The 26,012-nt window shown below is 33.4% G+C and overlaps 1 protein-coding gene across 1 annotated transcript; it reads left to right on the top strand.

The window, feature by feature from the left end:
- Positions 1 to 632: 632 nt before the first annotated feature.
- Positions 633 to 16,393, top strand: LOC149076924 (uncharacterized). The gene is made up of 2 exons (XM_089244644.1): positions 633 to 1,172; positions 11,911 to 16,393. Exon 2 carries the CDS (start codon positions 11,933 to 11,935, stop codon positions 13,817 to 13,819), a length of 1,887 nt encoding a protein of 628 aa, XP_089100770.1. The 5' UTR covers positions 633 to 1,172; positions 11,911 to 11,932; the 3' UTR covers positions 13,820 to 16,393.
- Positions 16,394 to 26,012: the final 9,619 nt, after the last annotated feature.

Genomic DNA, 26,012 nt, shown 5'->3' with positions numbered 1-26,012 from the left:
TCTGAACTTTTTAATGAAATAAATAAACTTACTAACATTTACGATCTTCACTGCAACCATGTGTGGTTATTCGCGTCAGAAATTTAAGTTCTTTTTCAGATTTAGATTAGCTCATTATTTTCCGTTACTTTTAACCAAACTTTAAAAATACAGTTGGTGATTTTTCCAACGTTTGGCAACTTTTTTGGCGACAGTTGGTGATGTCACGTATTTTTGAATCTTGGAATTGTTTCATAATTTTGCTGAAATAAGTTAAAATTTAGATTGAATTTAGACATTTACATTCATCTTATTTTGATTATATCATGTTGGTTAGCATATTTCAGCAGTTTTAATGGCAGCCAGCAATTATTTTGGCGATGAACTGAATTTCTCTAGTGAATTATGGTCATTGATGTATAGAGAGTTTTTTTTTTATGAATCTTCAATTTTCTTAAGAGAACAAAATTAAATTCTGTGCGAGGATTTCAAACTTGAGTGAAAAGTTAAATTTTTGAAACATGAAAGAAAAATATCCCAGAAATGTCAAAGATGAAAAGTCCCGTTAGATTGGTCGTTTCCAAAACATACATAAAACTGAATTGAAGGATCTACTAGTTTTTTTTTTCTTCACGATACCATTGGCATTTCTTTTTTTTTTTCTTTTAACATCCTAAAATCCTTTCAACGTTAGCGATCGCGGTGGACGTCGATAAGTTTTTGGGTGCGAAATGTTTTTAGGACGTGTTTCATAAGTTTTTTTTTTTCTTCTTCTTCTTCTCCGTTGTTGTTGTTGTTATTGTTGTTTGAAAAAAAAAAAAAAAAATCGACATCCCGATGCCATTTTGTCGCCCGCTGATTTTCTTTCGTTGGATGCAGATTTCTGCCAGACGACAGCGTCTCTCTTTTTTCATCGATGCCTGATGTACGGTCCCTCAACGAAGAATTGTTGGTTTGACGGATGCGTCCAAATAGACGCAGTCTGGCATTCGGTCGCCTGTCCGGCTGTCGGATGTCTGCTGAGGCTGGATTTTGTTTTTTACTCACCTGGGAATGAATCGTTTTTATTTTGAACTTTTTAGTGTCGTTTTTCTAATGTCAATTGATTATTTTTTAAGCCCGCCGAATTTCTACTACTCGTGTAACTTTGCCTTAGCTACTACTCAGGCGTAGAACTGGTTGGATCGCGATCAGTAAGTGTTTTTTTTTTTTTTTTTTTCAATTCAAAATAATAGTGTTAGTGTTTACATTGGGATTCTCCCACTTTATATCCCTCAAGGATGACAAAGATTGACAAATAATTCTAGTTTTTCCTCTACCTTAAATTAAGATTTCTTTTTTTTTAATTTCATGTTCATAAAAATACTGTGATAAATATTCAAATATTTGTTGTGTAAACTCTTGGTATTCAAATATTTGTGATGGCTTCCTGAAGTTTTTTTTTTAATACGTGGAGTAAAACTGTAAATTTTACTATTAAGCATTAAAATTTTTTTTCTTATTCTCATATTCATAAACTTGTATCTGGCCCAAGCCCACCGATATTTGCTGCAATCTCCATAATAAAAAATATTGGGTTTGAGACACTCTGTGCTGCCTTAACGCCCACTTGGACATCCTTCGGGGGCCTCAAGTATAGAAAGGGCCTCGTGATAATGAGATCTGGCCACAATTTTCGAGGGTAAGTATGTAAATAGGTGTGCATGTATTTCCAAATTTGTACGGGGGCTCTGGAAAATATTGCTGGCTCTCCCCCAAATCTTGATTCCGCCCAAGATTTCTAAACACGTTATGCCTAATCTTTTCTATATATGATAAAAATCTGTTCACAATCACAAGGAAAATTTTTGTTATAACAAAGTTCTCACTAAAAGCGAATTTCCGTGTTTCGCTCTGTCTGGGGAAAAAATGGTTGAACCAAGCTGCTTTAACCCTGGATACTAACTCTACGTTTCAGAAATGCAGTCAGTAATATAGGTCCCAAAGTAGAATATGCTGAAATGTAGGTCGCAGAACAATCTGGAATAATTCTAAGAAAAGTGTAGAAAACATTATTATGGTGATTTTTACAACACACAACAGAACATTTCCAGTCAGCTGGGGGCTTGTTGCAGAACAATGCGAAGTATTCTACTTTGGGGAATACACGTAACACATACAGTTTTATTTTAGTTGGTATTTTAGGGTTAACCACACTAAAATGTCTTTTACATTGTTTTGTTTAATGTTAATGATTGAATAAAACTCTTGTGGTCCTATAGTTATTCACAAAAACGTGCTGTTCTCAGGAAACAAGAAAAATCACTTTGTTATTATCACGTCTGGGTCACCAACTTTAACTTCACAAAATAACATGAAAATAAACAATGAAAATTTTATTCATACAAATAGTGAAAGAGAAGACTTCGTTGAGTGCGAACGGGATGACGACCGACTGGTTTTTTCCCTCTCAGAAGTGTGCATTTTCATTAACGACTGCAGCACTACTCTATAGTTATGAAATTGAGTTTTGGTCTTGCAACAGTGAATTCTGTAAGACATTTTTGCATAGAATTTCATGTTATCAAAGCAATTTTGCCAACCAACTGAACAAGTAAAGGGCTCTATTGCTATTTACTTCCACGGGGGCGTCAACAATTCCCAGTTAATCTGAAAGTTTGTAAGCACGATTTCTTCAATTAGTCCGAAACTACCAGATTCTTTAGGTTTGGGCTAAAATGCACTGTTCACCTCAGCATCGCCAATGTAAGAAATCACCAACGAAATTTGGCGATGCAATTTATGGGCTAGTAACTTACCCATCGCGCATTGCTGTGATCTCAGAAGAAAGGAAATTCAAGGAAGTGTGTGTGTGTGTGTGTAGGAAAGGAAGAAAAAAAAACTATGCCAGAGACCTTCGCGGGAGTGTACTCAACACCTTCCCAAAGTTTCATGGCGATCGGATGAATGGCGTAGTAATGCATAAAGGACAAACAGACAGACATACATTTGTTTATATATATATAGATTATACCCATATTACTCAAATGTACTATTTAACAAATTTTAGGCAAAATACACCAATTTTCTAGTCACCATGGTGACCCGGCAACTGGTGTTTACCATGCCTTGCAGTAAATTATAAGTACATTTGCTTGAAAAAAATATCTTATTTAAAAGTTGCAATATTTTCCAATATTTACAATATGGTTACAATATTTATCATAATCTTTATTTACTTACCAAAAGTAAATATTGGCTGTAATTTAGATCCAGAGTTTTCAAAAAGAAAAATGACTGAAAATATCGAACCATTCTCAACTGCAAATATCAAAATATCTTCGACTGGAAATAGCAAACTTTCCCAGATTGAAAAATACCAAGCCATTCGTGACTGAAGATATCAATTCATTATTGACTGAAGATATCAATTCATTATTGACTGAAGATATCAATTCATTATTGACTGAAGATATCAATTCATTATTGACTGAAGATATCAATTCATTGTTGACTGAAGATATCAATTCATTATTGACTGAAGATATCAATTCATTATTGACTGAAGATATCAATTCATTATTGACTGAAAATATCAGCCAATTTGTTTCTAAAAATATCAGTCCATCCTTGACTGAAAATATCAGCCCATCCTTGACTGAAAATATCAAAACATCCTCGACTGAAAATATCGTCCCATTCTCAACTGAAAATATCGTCCCATTCTCAACTGAAAATATCGTCCCATTCTCAACTGAAAATATCGTCCCATTCTCAACTGAAAATATCAACTCACTGTTGACTGTAAATATCAACTCACTGTTGACTGTAAACATCAGCTCATTTTTGGCTGAAAATATCAAGCCATTCTTGGCTGAAAGTATCAAATCGTACTAGATTGAAAATATCAGCCCATTTTTGACTGAAAATATCAAACCATTCTTAATTGAAAATATCTGTCCATCCTCAATTAAAACTATCAGCCCATTTTTGACTGGAAATATCAGCCATTTACAACTGAAAATACCAGACTGTGAAAATATTATCCTATTTGTGACTGAAAATGTCAAACCATCCTTGAATGAAAATATCAGACTCTTCTGAACTGAAAATGTCAGACTCATTCTCAACTGAAAATATCAGCTCATTCTCGACTGAATATTTCATGTTTGAACAAATCTGTTTATTTATTTACAGATGAATTAATTTATGATTTATAAACTCATTTACTAATGAAAATGCCAAATCCTTTTTTGACTAAAAATATGGAAAATATCACACGTCTTGATATTTTGAAAATAAAAAAAAATATCCGTTGCAGTTAAATCCCGTTATAACAAACTCCAAGAGACCGGAGAAATCGATTTGTTACAATAAATTATCGTTATAAAGGAATTCCAGGTTTTTGCATTGTTCCTATGTAAACTCATCTAGGGGATTATAAATGTCTTTGTTAAAACTGGATTTTTGCTATAACTGTATTTGTTAAAATGGGATTCGACTGTATATATTGTGATATATATATCAACGAACCCTGATAGTAACAACCGCGCGACACTGACGCTATAGCATCATGAGGGCATTTTGAAATTGTTTATCACTGTTCTACTTGGAGGTCATACCTGAAGGCAGAAAAATTGTCCTGATTATATCTGACTAGCTTACCTGTCGCGCGTTGCTGCGATCTCAGAAGAAAGGAAATTTGAAGGAAAGGAAAAAAAAATAATAAACAATGCCAGAAACCTTTGCGGGAGTGTACTCAACTTCCCAAAGTTTCATAGCGATCGGATGAATGGTGTAGTAATGCATAAAGGACAAACAGACAGACATACATTCGTTTTTTTATATATAGATTTACAATTTCTTAAGGATTAATCATCAAATATAAATTAATCATTCTCAGCTCAAGTACATCGTGCCGATAGATGCTTTTCATTTTTCAATCATGTGATAATACCTACCAAAGAGTGCTGGGGTAACCTGGAGGTTTGTTTCCTGAAACTTCTAAAGTCATTAGGATTATATTCATATGTTATGATATTTATTACTTTTATAATATATGTTTTTATTATACATGATATTTATTACTTTTTATTGCGTGATATAAATTAAATAAATTTTATTTTCATTAATTTTATTAATCATCCATTTATAATTAATCACCAGGAATTCGTTTTATAAACCCTAGAATACTAACTCTACATCTCATAAACATAGTCTGTAATACAGGCAACATACAGTTTTATTTGAGTTAGTATTCTAGGGTTAATGTATGTTAAAATTAAATTTTAATTTTTTTTATGTCGGCATTTATGATTGTGAGGAAATGACGTCAATCCGAAAAGCCTTCAGTGCAGCTTTTTTTAGTCACTGATGGCATATACACCCTTCCAATACGCATAATTCCCTTTTGAAAGATAAATAAATTTTGAATATATAAATAACTTGAGAATAGAGAAGGCAGGCTGTCATGACTAGAGTTCATAATAAATTTCATACCTTGAGGGCTATTATGGCATGTTCCAGACTTCTTTGAAGTATACGTTTCGTCCATTACTGCAATGTACATCTTCAGTGCTGTTTTGGACAAGCAAGGAGATGAAACGACCTCCTTGGATGACTGTTGTCCCCTGACACTTTTGCTGGAGATGTGGAAAGAACAGTCTCGTCATTGTGACGTCGAGCAAGTGACGTCTTGATGCTGATGGGAGGTGGCAGCTTCTGATTGGGTAGGGTGGGGATCAGAGTCTTCAAATTTGAACGGGGATCCAAATTCACAAAAGATTATCTAACTGTCAAGTGCACTTGAACAATGGCACCCGACAATCAGAAATACCAAGATCAAGATGGTCTCTTCTGAATTCAGATCCCCTCCCATTCAAATTTGAAGACCCTGATCCCGACTCACCACATCAGAAGCTGTCACGTCCCATCAACACATCACTTGTTCAATGCCACAACTACGAGGTTGATCCTTCTGTGCCTCCAGCAAAAGCGTCAGTGGACAAAACATCTGCTTCAAAGAAGCGTGGAACATGCCATTATAGCCCGAAAGGTATGAAATTTATTATAACTTGAGAATAGTCTCACCCAGATTAATATTTTCAAGTTATTTACAATAGTAGCCTTTCCAGATAGAATATTCCCCTAGATGAGAAATAAATAATATTCTCTTAAAGATTATTACCGAGAATTTTACATCTCTAGATTAAATGTATAAAGCTTTTGAAACATACAAACTTAAAATGAGTAGTCCTTAAATGCTCAAGGGTTTTTTTTTTTTTTTTTGAACTGATAGTTGTGTTCATAATTTTTGTGACAAGTATTTTTTGAAGGCTAAAAAAACTTAAAAATCTAATTCAAATTGTACTGCTTATACAGGACCTTAAAGAGAATGTATGGAGCCTCAAAAATAGCACATAAAATAAATGTGCTGAAGTAGTATTACTTCTCAAATATATCGGTCTAACTATCTTCTTTGTGATTCAAACTATGGAAGAAAAAATTTTGGATTGTAAGCTTCAAAGTAAAAGAAAATCAACAAAAAATTGCTCTTTACACACATGCTCTGCAACAAAGTATTTGAGGATGGTGTCACTCTCCGTTATCAATACAAAGTTTTTTAACAGCTGGCTGATGTGAAGGTATATTTAGGAAAGAGGGAAAAATTCATTTTTCCTTGCGGGGAATCGAACCCATATCCTGTCACTTGCCAGGTGAGTTCACTAAACTACAAAGGCAATGAATATCTCAATCTTTCCTTAGAATTCGTGTGCACTGAATGGGACTGTACATGAACGGTCAGACCTAATTCAGGCCAAAGCTCATAATTGCTGACACTGCCACCAAATGGTGACTTATCCAAGGATGATATCACTTTCCGTTATCCATCCGAAGGTTTTTAACAGCTGGCTGATGTGAATATATATTAAGGAAAGAGATTTAGGATAGCAACTAGGTACTTGGTCAGCCAGCTTAAGTTTGCATTATGATCTTCCTGTGTAATGTTGAAGCAGAGGTAAAAGGTAGAATTTGTTGCCTGAGGTCCTAGAACCCACTTGTCCTTCCCTAGACACAGCTCTGTAAACCTGTATTGGTCCTGAGGCACTCTCTGTCTTCTCCAATATTTACCAGTATTTTGATTCTACGCTATAGATCAGTTCCTCAACTTGGGAGCCATATGGCCCCAATATACACCAGGTGGGGGACTACGGGCGAGAACAGGTTGAAGGGAAGCCATCACAGGCTGCCAAGGGGACCACAAAACTCCGTAGAAATAATTTCAGATAAAAGAAATGAATCTTCACGTGAAATATGATGAAGAAAAATATGAATACTTTCAGAATGAAGCAAAACTGTCCATAGAGCCTGGGCCATGTTAACACATGTGCCCACGCAAATATAGCCTGGGCCTTGAGTGCATAGAAGGGGCCCACCTTAGTGAGAGAAACAGATTTGATACTCTTTTTTTTGTAGAATAAGTGAGTAAATTTGCATACAGGTACTCCCAGCAAGGTGTGGGGCATGACTCCTACGGGGGGGGGGGCTGCCAGGCCAGCAAAAGATCCCTCGGGGGGGGGCTACTTCAGGGTGTGGGGTCTATAGAGGGCTGATGCTGCTAAAATGGTCATGAGTAGAACCGATCGGGCCTCCAGGTCCATCTTGATGATGATGTAAAGAATGGGGGGGGGGGCCCAAGATGATGATATCAATTCATGTACAGAGCAGGGTTTAAGCTGTGGTCGCATTTTTTGCAAAGTGCGAAAGAGAATCTTAGAATGCGAAAGAAGTAGTAGCCACTTTCGCAAAAATGCGTACAGGAGGAACGAAACGAGAAGACATCCAACCATAAATCATTAGCATTGTAGCGTTTTGCTAAAGCATTTCCCCTCATTTTCGATTTTTTATCTAGTTTAAACCCAGATACAGGGTGTCCTGTAAGTGCTAATGCAGTCTTTATATCATCAACCCTCTGTCATAGAGGTATGCTAACAATTCAAAAAATGCTCAAAAGTCATTCAAAAATTTCCCTGTACCAGCTTTGAGAGGGAAAATATGGTGTGTCACAAAAATAAAAAAAATCTCTAAATTTTTATATGGTCCCCTTGTCCTCTAACTTCCAGGGGGTCATTCAAGTATTACGTAAGCAGATTTTCAGCTGTTTTTGACACCCCCCCCCCCCCCAGCAAAATTTTCATCAGCAGCTTGGAATATTTCATATCTTCAAAAAGTGGTGGTTGATGATGTAAGCGACCTTCAAACCCCCCCCCCCCGTCATCAAAAGTCAGCAAATTCGGAACCCCCCCCCCCCCCGATGCTGACGTAATACTTGAATGACCCCCAAGTGGAAAGTTGTTGTTCTGTATCTCCTGAGGCAAACAGAAAAATTCCATGTTTCTAAGAACAATATTCGCTAAGATATTTGAATTAAAAATCGGAGAAATAGTATGAAAGAACAGCAAAAACTAACGGACAATGCTCCTTTCCCTCATTTATGCAGTCTTTTCCATCTTTTCTTGGATATTTGAATTTGAATATCTCGGTGAATATCAAACTTAGACTGTAATTAAGAATAACTAAGTTTGACTAAGGATAAGTAACAGGAGTTTCTTAAGTGTCATGTACAAGCTAGCATTGCCAAATTAAATGATATTTTAGTTCTACAATTTAGTATTTTGATCGCTAGGTACATTTCAATGTTATGCACAATAAGAGTATCTCAGTGATTTATCTAGATATTTGATATATCTGGGATATATTTGTGATATATCTGAGATATATTTGTGTTTCTGTATTTGTGTATATCTGTATATTTTTATCTAAAGAAATCAACATTATATATATGAAATGTAATGAACTTTTTTAAACACTTATATATTCTAAAAAGAGTACACCAGATGGTTTATATCAAAGCACATATATATATAAGCAGTTGAAGAAATTTTGGAAAGTCAAGAATCATCTTGAATCAGAGAATAGTTGAATGAATCAAATCATTCCATAGTTTTCCTTCCAGTGTTTATGCTATGCTTTATTCAAATTGTATATTTTATAAGGAAAAAATTCCATTTATATTTTGTCCAAAATAATTCTGTAGAGAGTAGAAAATTATTTTAGAATCATATTAAATATTTATTCCTTGTATAACATAGTCACTTTGAACATTACATGCAATTAACATGTGTATTTCCGATGGGAATTTTTATATTATTTTGACAAAGGTTTTTGACATGACAGTTTAAACCGTCAAAAACTGCCGTGTGTCAAAACCTGCCAATCCTGCAATAAACATGTCTCGAAAGGAAAATATTCATTCCACATATTGAATACATTTATATAGAATTGCCTATATTTTAATCTCTAATACAAGATCTTGATTGAAATTTGTTTTTTCCAGTGAATTTGAGAGAATAATTCAAGCTTAGTAAAGCACAGTAAAATTTCCTCTAACGGCTACCTCTGATAATGATAATCTCCGAACAATGACCAAATTTTGTTATAATCAAACTGGTCTCATGGACTTAACATTACAAGCAACCTCAGAACAATGGCCACTTTGGACATGGAGTCGGGGGAAAATATGCATATCGTGATGAGAAAAAATAATTTTCAGGGAGTTTTCCCATATTGCCAGAAGATGTCATAATCTCCTAGAACTTTATGGGGGAAAAGATTAAGTATGCTTTCTTTTCCTGGGTACAAATGCCAGATGGGTATATTGAAGGCAGTAGAGAGGAAAACACTTGAAGAGATCATATAAGGGCTAACAGAAGACGAGTTATAAGATTGGATTGCTAGAAACCAGGATTGGCAAGGTTTTGGACAGTACGGTAAAAACCACGATTTTTACCATACTGTCCAAAACCTCCTATTTATAACTATAAGTGAAAAACTTTGCAATTTGATGAAGAGGTAACTTCTATAATCAAATTATAAACTTTATATTATATAAATTATATTATATTATTAAAATTACATTAAATATAATAAAATTTTGAAATTCAAAACAGTATGTGCAAAGGGTTACTTGACTGATATCAGGTTATCAAACAATTGAAAACTGAACTGTCTTGAGGTTTATTAGATTTATGGAAATATGAAAGATACAAGAATGGGATAGAAATTTGTCACATGAAAATTAGAAAAAAGCAATAGATATGACTACAGAATGAAATTAAACTTACGTAATAATCGAACACTAATAATCAAGTGCAGCTGCGCCTTTTAACATTTGATAACACGTAATAAATTTAGCTGCCTTATCTGTGCCAAGATGATTTCTAAGATAACAAAAATTGAAAATATTCTTTCAATTGATGCATAACTTGGGGGACACAAAAATAAAAAATGTGTTAAAGACAGTCTTTTGATATAAGCCTTTTTCTAGTGTTTTTTCTTATTGCTGTCCCCCATGTGATAGAATTGTAAATATAGCTTGAATTTATTCTGTGAAGTATTAGCTTCTAGCCTCATAAGAGCAACAATTTAAATTTAACAAAAATTTTGGTTCTTGAAGTCTTTTATCATCGTGTAGGCGTAATCAGTGTTTGTGAAATTGTGTTCTGTTAGTTATGTGTAGGTGCTACATATTCGCCTCATTTTCTTTGGATATTTTTCTTTATTTATAATTAGTTTTTGAGAATGTAAAATAGAAAGTTCACTTGAAAATTTAAAGAAAAAAGTTTGAAAAGTCAAAATAGAACAATTTGCATTAAATAAGCACTACACCATTGATATTTATTCACATCATTATATTGGTATCTAATAAAAAATAATATTTATGTTTAGTTTCACAATAATGCAATCATTATAACTGTGGCTATGTGTATTTGGTACCTTCAATATAATGTATTTTTTAAAGATAAATGTTTGGACAGATTTGGCAGGGTTTTGGACAAGCACTGTCCTAAATACAGTACCTGCTTCATAATCATACATGAAAAATAAGATGTGAAGTAGAAATAACATTTACAACAAACTAAAAAATTGAAAACAGTGTTTATGTAAACAGTTATATGAGTGATATTAATTTACTATCAGATTTCCAGCCTAAAACCATAAATTTGGTGAAACAATTAACTTAGAAAAAAACCAAATGACACCTTTTTGAAATATTTTTGATTTAGTTAGCTTTATTGTTTGCTAGTATTTTTTTTAATATGTTAGTGTTATGGGGGAAAAAAACAAAGGTTTCCACATAACATTTTGAAACCTGGAGGTTTTGGACAGTTTTTCCCACGTATCCTGTTCAAAACCCTAACCCTGCTAGAAACCCTTTGTTTATTAGGCACTCCCTACATCAAGGGATGGTTTAATCCAAAAAATGGTGCTTGCAAATAGGAATAGAAATGTTCAGGGTATTAATTTTTTAAAAGGGATGTGTCAATCTTTTTTTTTTCTTAATAAGGATGTATGTCAGCGCTTATGTCTTCAGTTATCAGATTGGACTTGAACATCCTGGAAAGGTCTAGTTGAAGGTTCTGTATGAACAAAGAGGGGGCTGGTGCACCATCTTGATTTGTATCAGTGTTTCTTGCTACTTGTGTTTTACCTGATCACTGCAAGCCAGAATTTTAGGATGTCATAATAAAAACTGAAGATTGATTAATCAATTACTATAATATTAATATAATCAATTATATAACTATCGTAATCAGTAGAATGGATTGTCATTTCACAATATGTTGATCAGAATTTTTTTTCCAGAAATGAAAAATGAAACTAACCTTTCCCAATAGCGGCACATTTTCATGGCCCCGTTAGTGGCTGTTGTTGGGAGATTTCACTGTATTTTATACTTAATATACTTACTAAATATATTATGGTGAAAATATTGACCATCATCTTGAGATTTTTATCTTTTCATTTTGATAGATCAAAAATGTTAAGCAAATATATTGAGCTAATTTTATTTAATTTTTACCTTCTCCCCCCCCCCCCCCTTCTTCATAGGTGTAATATAAACTCAGGCACAATGCAGAACGGCACATATCCTTGGATGGCTTCATCATCTTTGACGCAGAAGAGCTGGCCACCTGGTTATCAAGCCAGTCTTACCGATCTCTTCTTGAAGAAAAATCCATTGCATTTTAGCACTGGGATATCGCAGTTAGCTGCAGCCTCTAGTTATATTGAGAAAATGTCTGCAATCAACGAACCGCCTCCACCGCCGAAATGTCCTCATCCAGATGCGAAGGACAAACCTTATCCTTGTGATATTTGTCAGCAGTACTTAAGCCTGTGCAACACTCTCAGAACGGAGGGCTCTTCAGCCAATAATAATGTACAGCGAATGGCTAGCAGCCCAATAGTTACGAACTCGCCATCAGAAAAGCCTATGAACCTCATGCCGAGTGCATCAAATGTGAATACAGTGCCGACCTCATCAATTCAGTCCACGATTCATCCCCCTCCTCCTCCTCCCCCTCAGAATCAAGTAGTACCAGTTTCTTTACCCAACATGTCTATGGGAAAACCTAGGCCTCTGCCAACAAAGCAGTTTCCGTGCCCGGTGTGTCACAAGTTTTTTACTCAGAAAGGAAATCTTAAGACCCACATGATGATTCATACTGGAGAAAAACCATATGCATGCCAAGCATGTGGAAAATGTTTTACTCAGAAGGGCAACGTCGATACACACATGAAAATTCATACAGGAGAGAGAGATTACGGTTGCGACGCTTGTGGTAAACGATTCACGCAGAAGGGTAATCTGAAGACACATATAAGAAGTGTTCACACGAAGGAAAAACCTTTTGCCTGTGGTCTTTGCGGCAAGTGTTTTTCGCAAAAAGGCAACATGCAAACTCATTTGAGGACACATAACAAAGACGATAGATTCCCTTGCACTCTGTGTGGCAAAACTTTTTCACAGAAAGGAAATCTGAAAACTCACATGCAGCGTCACGCTGGTCAAATACCCACCAAACGACAATTTGGTTCTCGTTTGGCCAATCGAACTTTTGCCAATCAGCTTATGAAACCGGTGCACCCAACTCCTCATATGCCCCCTTTTCCGATGCCTTCTCCTGTTCCATCACAAGCGTCGACCACTTCACCCTTGCATTCACCGACTACAGCTCAGCCCGTGTCTGTGACTAGTCAGACCAACAGGCATGCCGAATTACAGAGTCCACGTCAAGGTCTTGGCCACACTTACTCAGATTCTCCAGTGGATTTGAAACCACCTGTTAGCAACCACATATCTCGACCAATGTCTTGTAATCAACCTCAAGCTCGTCAGAGTTCCCCAAGTCCTCATCAGTCTCAACTCTCCAGTCCATCTTCAGAGGGCGAAGAACATCCTCCACGTTTCCTGCCCAGCAAATTGTTTCAGGGCAATAACAGCTTACAGCAAAATCCGCACCAGCTGAACGAGCCGATGTCACAGATGCACATCCACAACAATCTGATGTCGAATGCTCATCAGTCCAGAATAACTAGCCCCATACCCATAGCTGCTCCAATGCAGATGCCTAACCATGATTCTGATTCTCGACCTTTTTACTCTGCACCACCAACTCCTGTGCCCGGCCCGATAACTCAAGTTTCTCGATGGTTACCTCATGGACCAACTAGGCACTACGAAAGCTTTCAGTCTCCAGCGGGTCTGGGTTGTTACAGCCCAATAGCACCTACCACCACACCTTTGTCTCGCTTGTCACTTCTGGCAAGTGGCTCAATGAATTCTCATCATAACTCAGTCGAGAACAACGATGAACAACATCAGAAAGATGATCACAACAATGAAAATAATAATAGTAATAATAATGCTAACAACAACAATAATATGGAACATCCGCAGTCTCAAGAACATTATCAATCGCCTGCTAATCCAGACTTTTCTCAACTTCTCGATTAATGTTTTAGCAGTTAATATATGACATAGATTTAGATGTGGTTTCTGTAGGAAGAAAAAAAATAAGCGATTTAAATTAGTTTTTATTAAGGAAACCTGAAACTGCATGTAAATAATTTTTTTTCATATAGTTATTCACATCACTTTATTGTGTTTGTTTTGTTTTTTTTTGGTGGTGGAAAATTAGAAATCGATCCATTTAATGTGATGTAGCCTTGAGCATACGTTTACGATCGCCTCGCTTCTCATTACATACAATCATGCATTATGTTTTGACTTTTGATTTTTCGCTTGTGTACGTGCAGGAGAAGAAGAAAAATGGTGCACACTTTATATGTTGTTCCATCTCCTTCATGTTGTATATTTTTCTTCATTCGAAGTTATTTTTTCATATGACTGTTGCTTTTTGAATTTTTAACGTTGCTAAGATGTATTTGAGCAAATGTGTTCATGTTTTTTTAAATGTTTTATTATATTTGCGTATGATATATATACATGCATACACCACACTCATATAGATATATATATTAACTAAAATGTTATTTTGATGAATTTGTTTAGTTCCTAGTATCAATTTTGTTTTCCTTCAAAAATGTGTTTGCCTGCATTGTGCTTTGCTTGTAATTTCAATGCACCAGTCATTTTAAATTTAATCTTTGACTCTGCAAAAAGAAATTGTTTCCCCAGTATTTTTAATGTAAATGATTTCTGATCATTGAATCGTGAGTCTTGTTAGGTTTGTGCCTTATTTTACTGTTGGGAGAAGCTATTGCTTGCACTATTTACTTTGTTATATGCTGGTTTATTGATTACTTGGATTTTTTAGGGCATGTGAGAAAAGCAACAAAATCCTCTTGTATATGTTTGGTGTCGAGTGCAATTTTCTAACGTTATTTTTCTTCCTAGTTTTTGCAAAAACTGATTTGAAAAAAAAGAGCAAAAGTCTTATCTTTGCATCCTGATTATTGTTAATTTTGTAGAAGCTTGAATGGAAATTAGATTTAGGCCTTTTTTCTGAAGTCTTGCAAATTTTGTTTATTCTTTGAAGTAAAAGAAAAAGATTATTATGTTATGTATTGTAATGAATAAGGGAAATTGATAAGGAAATTGCACTGCAGTTTCTATCCGTGCTTAAATCCATCAATCTTACCTTTATTACTTCAGCATTGAACCGAATATTATCGATTCTTTTGCTTACAATTATAGTTAATCAAATTAAGTTATCGAATCTGACAAAGAATTTTAAGTGAAATACTTTTGTTTTAAATTTCTTTTAAATTACTTAAATGAAAATATTACATCAGTAGATACAAGTAAAATTGTGTTGTTATGTGTTGTTTTTGTGGAAATTTAATTTTTTGTTTGGTTGGCTCCTATTTTACAATGTACTTTTTACGTATTATTTGTATGGAATCTCTGAATTTATAAATTAGAAAACATTTTTGCTGCCCCCAATAACTAATATACGTTATGCTTTTGCTTTAGACATACAGCAAGGTTTATTGTTAAAAAATTTTAAATATTCTTTTTTTCGGCTTATAAAATTTTGTTGGGAGAAAAATTTCATTGTGTAAAATCACATTTTAAATCAGTGTATTAACTGAATTCATACATTATTTCTTATGTTTTTTGTGCTAGTAGAATATTGTACCTTCCAGTTTTTTTAATGTTATTATTATTTTTTTTTAATTTACTTGCTTATACCTTTTTTTCTTTTGTTTTAGTTCCTAGATCCATTTTAAAAACAAAAAAACACATTTAATTATGCTTTGATTTTAAACTAAGGCTATGCATAGTCAAAAAATCTCGAACAACAACTTTTTTTTTCGTTATTATATACACATATTTTTTGTTACTTCAGTTCCTTGCGTTTAGTGTAAAAAATGTTTAGTCAAGTGATTGCTGTAATTTCTGTAATCACTTATGTTTGCCATAGTGTAGTGGTTCCCATCAAATTTTCTATTTCTTAAGGAAAATCCTATCTTTTTTTCGATTAAACGTATGAGCCTAGGACAAAAAAGGGGGGGGGGGAACTCCAAGATATAGGCATGAAACACTTTTTTTTAATAATTGCATGTAGTTGTGTTTTTAATTTGTTTTGAAATACATTAAAAACCTGAAACCTTAATGAATGCCACTTTACAATTACATTATGCTTGAAATCTACTGCTTTTGAACTACATTTCCTCTAATATGAAAGGAATGCCACCCAAGCATTGCAAAGGAAGAATCCTTATTTCATCCCACAAAATAAAGCTTTTTGTTGTACAATTCAAATCATTACATTTTTTGAATTCCTTGTGTCTAAAATTTTAATTTTTTTTTTTTTAAATAATTTGTTCCTTCTACTTTTTCCTCCTTTGGAGAGTTATGTATTTCAATCAGAGAGTTTTTGATAAGTTTTGTTTAGATGTAATATAGATTAATTTTTCTTGTTCATTCAAAAAGAAGCACCTTCTTTGCTTTGCATTACAGCAATGCACATATATCATGTGGAATAGTTGGTTTACTGAAGTGTTTATTCATTCAGCTATTCATTAAATTTGAACATCAATGTCTGGTATTTTACATGTTCACAAAAAAAAAATTCAACATTAGCATATGATAGATATATTGATTGGGAACCACTGACATAGTTTCTAAAACTGAAAGTTTTGCTAGTCTGAACCACCGTTTATGTGAATGAAATAGTTAAAAATTCTGGGAACTGTAGTTTTTCCAGTAATTTTCAACTCCCAGATTTTGTAAGCAAGGCTATAAGGTCTGTCTAATATATCTTCAATCTACTGTTTCATTACTCTACAGTATTTTCTCTTTATATGCACATTCCATTTTTGTGATGAAATTCACAAATTTAAGCTTCTCTTCTGTTAGTAATCTTTGAACATCATGTATTCAGATCACAGTTTATATAACTGAATTGCATCAATCTTGTTTATCTTTGCAGCAGGTTTATGATTAACATGCCGCATTGTCAATATGTACCCTATGCAATCAAACATTCACAATTTCATTATACTTTTTTTTTATGCTTGATTTTATTTTAATGTGCCAAATCGATTACTATTACAGTCGTTTTTTTTTTTAACTTGTTTAATCGATATGTTTTTTACCTTCTCTGCTGCACAAAAGTCGTTTTTGTTTGGCTTAGTAAATGTTTCAATAATTTGTGTTATAGCTTTTATTTTGCTATAATGGTAGCTTTTTTTTGTTAGAGAACGGATGCTGAAATGTTCATGTTTTTTTTCTAAGTGTTTATGGATGCAAAACATTTTTCCCTATAAGTGAATTTTATTATAGCTAATTAGAATTGTAGAATATGTTTTGTTCTCAAAATTTGCAATTTCTTTTGTTGAAAAATCAAAATTGTTTTGAGTTTACAAAAATATATATAATTTTTTTAATTTGTAAAATTGCTTCTATCATCAAATGTTTCAACTAATCAAAATTGGACTTTCTGTGGCAATGTCAAAGAGTTTTTCTTGATTTAAAGTTTTTAAATACTTATTTTCCCGTAAATTGCTTATTTTATTCCTTTGTAAGGACAGTGCAGTAATTGTTTTCACAATATTATAAGAATTTATTTATTACTGTATGAAACCAGAACTTTAGTTTAATAGAGAGCGGCTATAAATGCATCAATAATATCTAAATTTGTGCATTTTTTTATAATTATCAAGGCTATTTGATTTTTGAATGTGTTTTTATTATCATTGTTTAATACATTTTTTTAAACTTTATTTTCATGTTCTGTAAGGTCCGGATATTATCTGCTTAGCAAGAAATACATGATATTCATCACAATGTGTGTGTTATGTGAATTTTATTCTGATAGTTGCATACATAAGGTAGTTACGATATTTAACATTTATGCTATTTTTTGCTTGGGAATGTTTAACAGCCCTCCTCCACCTCCTAGCTTTTTTTTCTTCCTTTTGTTCAGCAAATGTGTTTCAATTTACTCGTGCACAAAACCTTCAAAAATTTTATCTTGGTTTACCTTTGGGTTCTAGTTAAATATCTTTTAAAACTATTATTATTGTTTGAAACCAATTTTTCTTTTAGGCTAGATACAAAAGAGTACAGCATTGAGATGTGTGTGAAAACATGCGGATGAATACATGAAGAGGGGGAAAAAAGTTTTTGGCTTGCAAAAACCAGTTGTCACAACTTGTAAACACTCAGATCAACTTAACAAATCGAATGGAGCTAATATGAATTTTTTCCTTGCTTTTATTGGCCTAATATATCAAAACAGCCAAGAGGTTGAACAAACCGGGTATTTTCAATGAGTGATGGTTTTTGTTTTGGTTTTTCATTTTATCGTTGTGGGTAGACCTATTCAGTTCTTCTCACACATTTTTAACTCATTTTTTAAAATCTTTTGATCTCTATTTTTTTAATATCAAAATTAGAAATTTTTTGACATAATTTTATTTTTCAACCCCCACCAAAGTGATAAGAAAGTACTGATTTGTGTATCAATTCATAAAATTTTTAATGTCAGGTATAGCTACATAAGAGATAATATGCAAAAATATATGTCTCGATCCTTTATAAATTTAATAAAAGATTCATAATCTTACTGTTAATTTCATTTAAATTTTGTGTTAATGCATGATTCATGTAAAGAAGCTGAGAAATTTCAATCCCTTTTTTTCCCGTCTGAAGAAAAAAAAAATTTTTTTAACTTGAAAAAAATGTCATGTAGGATATGAGCACAAAAAAAATTGTATAATATATATATATATATATATATTACGTATTTATATGATGTGTATATTAATTGGGAAAAAACTAAGAAACCTCAAACATGTTCTGTTAAAAAAAAATAAATCATGTAACACTTTTTGAATGTCCTGTTATTAGCTAGAGTTTCTCACAGCTGTATGTATAATACATACGAGTGATTATGGAGCATGCCATTTACCTCAGTAGATTTGTTGAAACATTTTCACTTGTGCATTTGAGCAGGAGTCATGAAATTTTTAAAACAGATTGTAATTACTTCATTTTTAACTTTACTTTAAGTTCGCAAGTGCTGGAATGTATGTATGTGTGTGCGTGTGTTTTGAGAGTATGTGAGAGTGATAATGTGGACACTGAGTACCATGTGTAGGCATCAACTGTCTGTGATACGAGAACTTCCACCATATGTCTCAAGGTATGCAAAAATTGTAAAATGACAGAGCAATGGGAAAAAAAATTGAATGTACTTTGTACAGTAAGTCAGAGTTTCGTGCCATGGAAAAACAAAAATATTTAAGAAAAGCTTTTTGAACTAGGAATGACAATTGAAGGGACTTGCATGCCTCTCGATACCTCATGGTTATCCAAATTTTAATTAAATATCTGGAGTTTATAAGCGAAAATTGCTGATTGTATGAATTATTTTATGTATGATTCTTTTGAGGGGGGAAAAAATTATTTTGCTGTATCTGTGAATAAGAATTTTGACATTTTCACAATTTTTACTGAAGGTTTATGCTCGTATGCATCTCAACATTCTTATTCAAGAATAAGGTGACACTGCCAGTATTATCACGAAGATGCCACCAGACTAATTAAATATTATTAATGGGGGGGGGGGAATTGCATGTTTGCCTGCTATTCCAGTATTGGAAAGCAGTTAAAAAAATTGAGAGCGTCCCCATATAGTTTTAATGTTAATTTTGTTAGTTATTTATTGCTTTGTGAATTTTATTGATGACTTTCTCGATAAGTTTGCAACACAGAAATCATTTACATTTTAAATTTATACCATTTTTTCCTCTTCTGAAAACGATGTCGCAAGAGGACCTGGGAGTGATTCCCAGAGGATACAACTAGATTTTTAGCCAAAGTTTGCCTTAGCATAATATCTAGAGAAAGTCTCTACCCAATATATCATTCTTTGAACATTGGTAGATATTTCAATTTGGGATTCTTCTATTTTAAAAAAATGGCCAACCTTTTTTCCTCAAGCATGCCAATATTGCGACCAAACATCTTTCCATCTTAGAAATTTTTATGTATGCTACTTAATATTTTTCAAGATTGCTGCCTACAGTTGTTGATAGAGCTTGGGTAGTGTATGAAATGAAATATTGCTGCCATCTAGGACAGGTTTGGATCTAATGTTATATGTTGGAGGAGGGGGAATTAGTGGGAGTCAGATGTATGTTGAATATATATGTTCTGTATTTTACAAGATGATACCATTTTGATGCATTGTATTTCTGGCTCGTTGAGGCGGTGATTTTCCCCCAGATTCTCACCTGATCTGAGGTTGCGAAAAGTCTGATATATAATTTACCTGTATTTCAAAGAAATTTACCAGTGTCTTGATACTTATGAATATACCAGTGTCTTTATACTATTTTGCAGGCTGCAATATATATTTGGTAAACCATTAGGTAGAATTTTTTTTAATCAACAGTTCTTTCTCTCTCTTACCAAGTAATAACATGGAAGTCGAAATTCCCCCATTTTTGAATATTTCTCACCATTTTAACCATTTTTCTGGGGAGCCCATTGAATGCTATATGTAGAACCATGTGGTGCCGCAGGTTGGCTATCCTTGTTCTGAATCTTAAATGTCCAACTGGTATTTTGCTAGAGATTTTCTGGTGTTCCACAGCATCAAAAGTTGTAAAATTTTCATTAATGGTGTAATGAAATTTTTTTTTAGAATTATTCGTATTGGTGTTCCACACAGACGTCTTATGGCCATCAAGAGTTCCACACAAACAAAAGCATCGGAAATCTCTGTTCTAGATTACCACTCTTATATACATATGAGGGGTTCACAACCATAACAGACTAAATCCATTAAAAAAAATATGGGATAGTTAGCTCAGGAGGTGCAGCAACATCTGTTCTGTTCACTGCCATAGTGAGTTAAGTTCGTAGTTCACCTACTTTCTCAGGGGTGGGGTTTGTTTTCACAGCTGGTGAATTAATGCATAAAACTTTTACAGCCATACTGAACCAAGTCCATTCATGATATGAATCATCGGATGATAATATTGTCAACGGTAGGTACCTAATATTGCAATGTAGCTGGGGATGTTTCAATAAAGATTGCATCACATCAGCAACTTCAAACTCTATAGACCGAGCAGACATTCTCCTGGCAACAAAACTGACATTACAGACATTATTGATCACGTATAGTCATTTCCAGCTTATCAGTCACTATTCCAGGAACGATAATGCTAATGGAAAGTACAGTACCTTCACCCTGATCTTTTGGAAGATGTATGACATTTATGTAGAGGAATATGTGGCAAAGCATAAGATCTCAGTGAAAGAAAAATTCTATTAAAAAATCTTCAGCACAAAATTTGACACTTTAAACCAATAAATACAGATACATGTAAATTATCCATGAAGCTTCTAACAGAAAATGATGAAATCACTGGAAAAAGTCTTGAAACTAAAAAAGAGCTCCACTTACAGAAAACACAGCAGGCTAGAGATAAAGCCTCGTACATTTGAATTGCAAAAAGCTCTTCCTTTTCCTAAGCTTTCAACATCCATAGCTTATTACAAACGCAATCTGTATGTTTATAACTTAGGGGTATATTCCTTCATGATAATGTGGAATACATGTACATTTGTGATGGAAGGGAGAAGAGGTTCTGAAGACATTTCTAGCATTGTTGTGAGAGAGCGAACCTCTAAATATAAGGAACCTCTAGAATTGATATTTTGTACAATGATTGATTTATGACAAATTGTAACATTTTTTATTCATTGTATATTGATTTGTAGTTTAAAAATATACCCACTGAAAATATTTCAAAATAGAGAATTTTTCATAATATAAATCATAAAATGTTCTTCACTTATACATTGTAGCATCATATTTTTTCACTTAGAAGCTTCAATTCATAACCATAGTGAACCAAGTCCTCATTATTAAAGAAAAACTATAAATTTACAACAAAAATACTGATTTATTATTTGTCAAAGCAGGGCACTAAAAAATATAAATGGATTTGGTCTACTATGGTTGTGAACCCCTCATACTCACACATGATAGAATTAGAAGGGATCATTATCAGGTTCTCATGAATATAGAATTTTATTTTATGCAGCCAATTGTATACTGTATCTCTTCTCTACCTGGTTTTGTAGAATGGGGGAAATTTTTTTTCTTATGCTTATACCCAGTGTCATTTCCAGTTCAAAAAGCTCTGTGTTGTAATGTAAGTTTTGAAAACTGCCATCTTTGTAATAAAAAAAAATCGCAAAGGTACATTTGAATGTGTAAAATTTTGGGAGAAAAAAAAATATTGCATGCTTTTACATGTATGTGCAAGTGTATATGTATGTACGTAATGATGCCAAGCTAATCAGTATTTGGTATATGCAAAGCAATGAGGTTTATGCACAAATGAAAATTTGTAGCGGAAATATGGGTATTTCTTGTAAAAACTTATTTAAAAAAAATTCAGAATAATATACATATATATTAAATGAAATCTAATAAAAATATTGAGAGTAACCTTTTAATGGCCAATGTTCCCAATTGGGAACATCGGTTTTATTAATTGGGGGAAAAATATATTTTTCTTACATAAAAGCACTTGATTTTTTCCCCCGCTGAATGCATGAGATTACAAACTTAATTTTCAAAACAAAAATTCTATTCATTTCAGCACTTATGCTATAAATTTAATTTTTTTTAAACAAGAATAACATTTAAAGTCCAGAAAACATACAAGAAAATTTTTCCCCGTAATTTTATGGTTGATATTTCTAAGCTAAAGGATCAGAAAAAATAATGGGAAAAAATTCAAATCTTCAGTTGGTAAAAAGTTAATTGGGCATATTTTTATGTCTTCAAAAATTAAATTATGTATTGATAATGTAAATGGATTTATTTTGGGATTTTAAGCATTATCCATTTTATTGATAATCAGCAGAATGTAGCATAGTAAAGACTATTATCACTTGCATTATATATCCATAGCTGCCAAGTCTCTAAGATAGCTATTCTTATCTTCGGTACTTCCAAATATTTCTTAAACATCCTTTTTTTTTGGGGGGGGGGCATTTTTGGTTAGGAAAAGATCGAATCTGTCAATTTCGCCTCTCAACAGTCTAATTAGCAAGATGATTATGTATTAATCAACTACACGTGGGCTGTTTCAATGAATCTTCTATTTTTGATATCTATGAGGATTGTTTTGCTTGTTATGATTTTGGTTCGAGTGTGATAATGACAGAAGATAATTTTTAACTTACTCTTGAGAGATGGTCGGAATAATATCTTGTTTTTGTAACGGTCAGCCGACCCATGCATTATAATATAAAATAATTTCTTGGCCAATTGCTGATCATTTTCATCAATTTGGCTAAACTTTTACCCCATTTTAGTGAGGGTTTTTTACTTCTTTTGATGCAGTTTTAGCTCACCATCAGAATTGTTGACAGTTTATTTCACTTTATAATAGGGGAATCCCTATGGTTTCAATATCATTTATGAAAAATATTAAATTTGATTGGGTAGGTTTCTTGAATAAAATTCGGATCCATGCAAAACTGTGTTTCTTATTCCATAAGGTTGGCAGCTATGTAATATATCTTATGAAAATACTTAGATAATTTGAGATTACTAGTTATATTTCCTAACCCTTCGTGGGTTGTAACATGGGCCGTTTATATGGGAAATAAAAAACCGGTATTTTTCACCTGACAACTAAGAATTGCAAATGATTGTGGGAAACCTCTATAAATCCACCAAAAAAGATGGTGTATAAAAAATACATTCCTATCAGTTCAAGGGGCTAAAAAGTCACCAAGCAAGTTTTTATTTAACAAATTAATCACCATTGAGTCCCAGTCTTGCATATGTAAATAGGGTCAAGGCTATAGCGTATTTAATGAGATATCCCTTTCATGATTTCAGCGGTTTCTTCTTCCACTTTATCATTATGGATTCTAATCGATTATTTCTACAAGGTATTTTCATGGTAGAATTCTAAGAGAAAATACACTGGCTTCAAAAAAGTTAAGCACGCAACTGCCTTATTTTACATAATGACACTACTTTAATGTTGTCTCTATGAATTGGGTGGTTGGTGGAACACAAACATGCAGTACTTAGGCATACAATCCCTTTATGTGGAGCCCCTTCAACACACAATACTGGCATAAATTGTCTTACCAAGTGATGCTACAGCCATGGGTGTAACAATTGTGGAGGTTGCTCGGCTACTATAGCAATATACCTATCATCAAAGGGGATGGAAACCTCAAGTCGATGGTGCATAGGTACAATTGCTTGAATATTTGTTTCCATAATCAGTATATTGCTATAGTAGCCAAGTGGAATCGATGAGCGACCTCTATGAGTTATTATATGCATGGTTGTAGCATTACTTGGTGACACAATATCTGCCAGCACTGTGTCCCAAAGGCTCCACGTGAAGGGACTGAATGCCCGAGTACCGCATGTATGTGTTCCACTAACCGTCCAAACTAGAAGGGCAAGATTAAAGTGGTAGTGTTATGCTATATAAGCCTTAGAGCATGTTTAACTGTTGGAAGCTAGAGTAGATTGGGTTGTATAGAGCAGGACTTGACAAATGCCAGGTCAACATGGCTACTAAAAAAAATTAAATTGGCACCTAAAATTTTCTATGTGTGATTACTGGCTCAAAAAAAACAATACTTGGCTCATTTGTCAAGCTCTGGTCTAGAGTACCTCTTTCATCATACAGGCTTAATATAAGTTTGATAAATGTTCAGAGTGCTTAAAATATGCTGTGAATTTAAGTGTCATTTGGGTTTTTTAAGAATGCATTCAAAATTGAAGATTTTCATTTCTGTATGCCAACAAAGATTGCTCTTGGTGATTCCACTAAATCTGGTGTGAGAGATTTTATGATCAAGTTAATTTTCAATGGGCAGAAATTTTGTTAAAAATAATGGTCAGAAGCAGCTGAATGGTGTGAATAAATTTCTCGCTTCTATACTATCAAGGGATAGATCTCGGAGTTAGTTGGGAAAATAGCTTAGATTGTGTTGTGATCCACCTACAAGGATAACTATTAATAACCTCAACCTGTCATATTAATTGACAATTAATAGATTACCAAGCATCTCAGGGTGATTTGCAGCTTTCTTATTTTAGGATTGATATTCTATATCAAGAGAATTCTGCGTTACAATACCTCTACTTTTTACGGATTTAAAAAAAAATCACTCACATTTTGATGCTTAAACATCAACCAACAAAGTGTATGTAAAATGTTTAATGGCACTAAATATTATTTAGCTCTTGATAAAAAGCAAGAATGTGAAATACCTCAATAGATTTTTCTAAACGATTTTGTGGGTTCAATGTCGCCAGAGAATATTAAATAAAATTATGTGGTTCTTTTTTATTCGACATTCAGGTCCGTGTTAAGACTGAGAACGAATTGATGTAATGCAGCAATATACATTGAGGAACTTTTTTTTGTTTCTTTCGGGAAAACAGGGTAGACGGTTGTGCAGGCTTATGGACCTGGTATGTATATGTGTGTGCGTCCACGATATGAATCTATGCTTAAAAAAATATCGTATTTTTCCGCTAATTTTTTTTTAAATCAAATTTTTGTTTTCAGTTTTTTCTAAATACAATATAGATACGAATATTTTTATGCCAATTTCTAATGTTCCCATTCATATTTAGTTCCTATTATTATTTTTTACTAGTTTTTATTAGTAGAACAGCATTTTTTTTTCAACGATTAAAAAAAACGGTTTCATTTCGGATGAAAAAAAAAGTTAAAGAATGATCTGATTTATTTGTACATATAAATGCAATTGTACAGTGTTTGTAGATACTTAAGCTGCTGCTTTGCAGGCTAAGGTAGTGCTGGTTTGTGGATTTTGTACCGAAGATTTGTACAGGTTGTTCGAGAGAAGAAAAATATTAAACCACTGCGGTGCCAATGGAAATTTTTTGTAGCTTCATCTGTGATTGTTCTGTAGGCCGTTCAGTTTTGAAATGAGTTACGTTTGTTGTACGTGTGTTGTGTGTGCCAGTTTTAGTTTTTTTTTCATTTTGGCACTCGGGAATATGAATTGTGATTTCTCTTTTGCTATATATATATATATATATAGTTTTTTATTCGCAGCTACAAAAAAAATGTCGAAATGGGAGTTTTCTTGTTTTTTTTTATTTGAAGAATTCTAAGCCGTTTTGTTCTTTGCTTGC

This window comes from Pholcus phalangioides, unplaced genomic scaffold (genome assembly GCF_987345545.1).
Source record: "Pholcus phalangioides strain wild (caught in Gottingen) unplaced genomic scaffold, Ppha-v1.0 ptg000015l_1, whole genome shotgun sequence".
NCBI lineage: Eukaryota > Metazoa > Arthropoda > Arachnida > Araneae > Pholcidae > Pholcus > Pholcus phalangioides.
This window is presented reverse-complemented; position numbering and strand designations above follow the sequence as displayed.